The 928-nt window shown below is 49.2% G+C and overlaps 1 protein-coding gene across 1 annotated transcript in view; it reads right to left on the reverse strand.

Moving 5' to 3' along the window:
- The window catches only part of DNAH3 (dynein, axonemal, heavy chain 3), a 219115-nt gene that overhangs the window by 93744 nt on the left and 124443 nt on the right, over positions 1–928 (reverse strand). The window contains exon 35 of the mRNA XM_014535835.1: positions 288–399. Within this exon, the coding sequence (XP_014391321.1) occupies positions 288–399 (112 nt within the window). The remainder of the gene's footprint in view (positions 1–287; positions 400–928) is intronic.

Genomic DNA, 928 nt, shown 5'->3' on the forward strand with positions numbered 1-928 from the left:
AGGGAGGGAGGAAGGAAAGAAAGAAAATGATTTGCTTTTAGAAGAATTTCGTTTTTAAACTCTCTCACTGGAGAAGCCAGCTGTTCGGCAGCTGAGAAAATGCCTCCAGCCTTAATGATGGACACAAAACCCCACGGAAGCTCCCTCCTCCTCGTTTTCTGCTTGCAGACGTCTGTGTGCCAGCTTCTGTTTCCGGCTCTGACATCACAATCCAGAGGTGGCAAAAAACACCCCAAAACAAACCCCGCCGGGCACCCCTGTCCTGCCGAGTGGGGGGTGAGCTGTACCTTTGTGTAAGTCACCCAGAGCTGCAGCCAGCACTTTATAAGCACAGGTCTTGCCCCCCATGGGGCCTCCAACAATCATGTAGCCGTGTCTCACCAGCATCATCTCATAGATCTGAGAGGAGACAACATATAAGACATCCATCAACGCAAACCTCCCAGCACTGCAGTCAGGCAGACGTTGGTGAGGACTGAGCGGTCCAAGGGGATCCCCACAGTCACACCTCCCTCTGCTGAGCCAGTCTTTGGGATGATACGTCATTTAACTACCTTCTGGGTGAATTAATGTGTGTGTGTCTCAGATTATTGAAGAGATTGGAACTACCATTTGCTCTGACCCTGTCGGCGCTCAGCATCGAGTGACTTACCAAACCTATTTCTTTTAATCTGTTCAGATGGCACAGACCACCTCCCAACAGTGGGAATGACACCCTCAGAAGAGGTCGCTGACCCGTGGGCAGAGCAGGTCCGCACACGCAGGCCTCTGCCTCAGAGCCCCGAATAGTCTCATGGCCCTGTTTCCACTTGCTCATTTGCTTGTTAGTTTTCTGAGTGATCCATTTTACTTATTTTTTACTTTAAAAATTCTTGTTCAATTGCAGTTTACATTCAATATCACTTTGTATTAATGTCAGGTGCCCAGC

Source organism: Myotis brandtii, unplaced genomic scaffold (assembly GCF_000412655.1).
Source record: "Myotis brandtii unplaced genomic scaffold, ASM41265v1 scaffold152, whole genome shotgun sequence".
Taxonomy (NCBI): domain Eukaryota; kingdom Metazoa; phylum Chordata; class Mammalia; order Chiroptera; family Vespertilionidae; genus Myotis; species Myotis brandtii.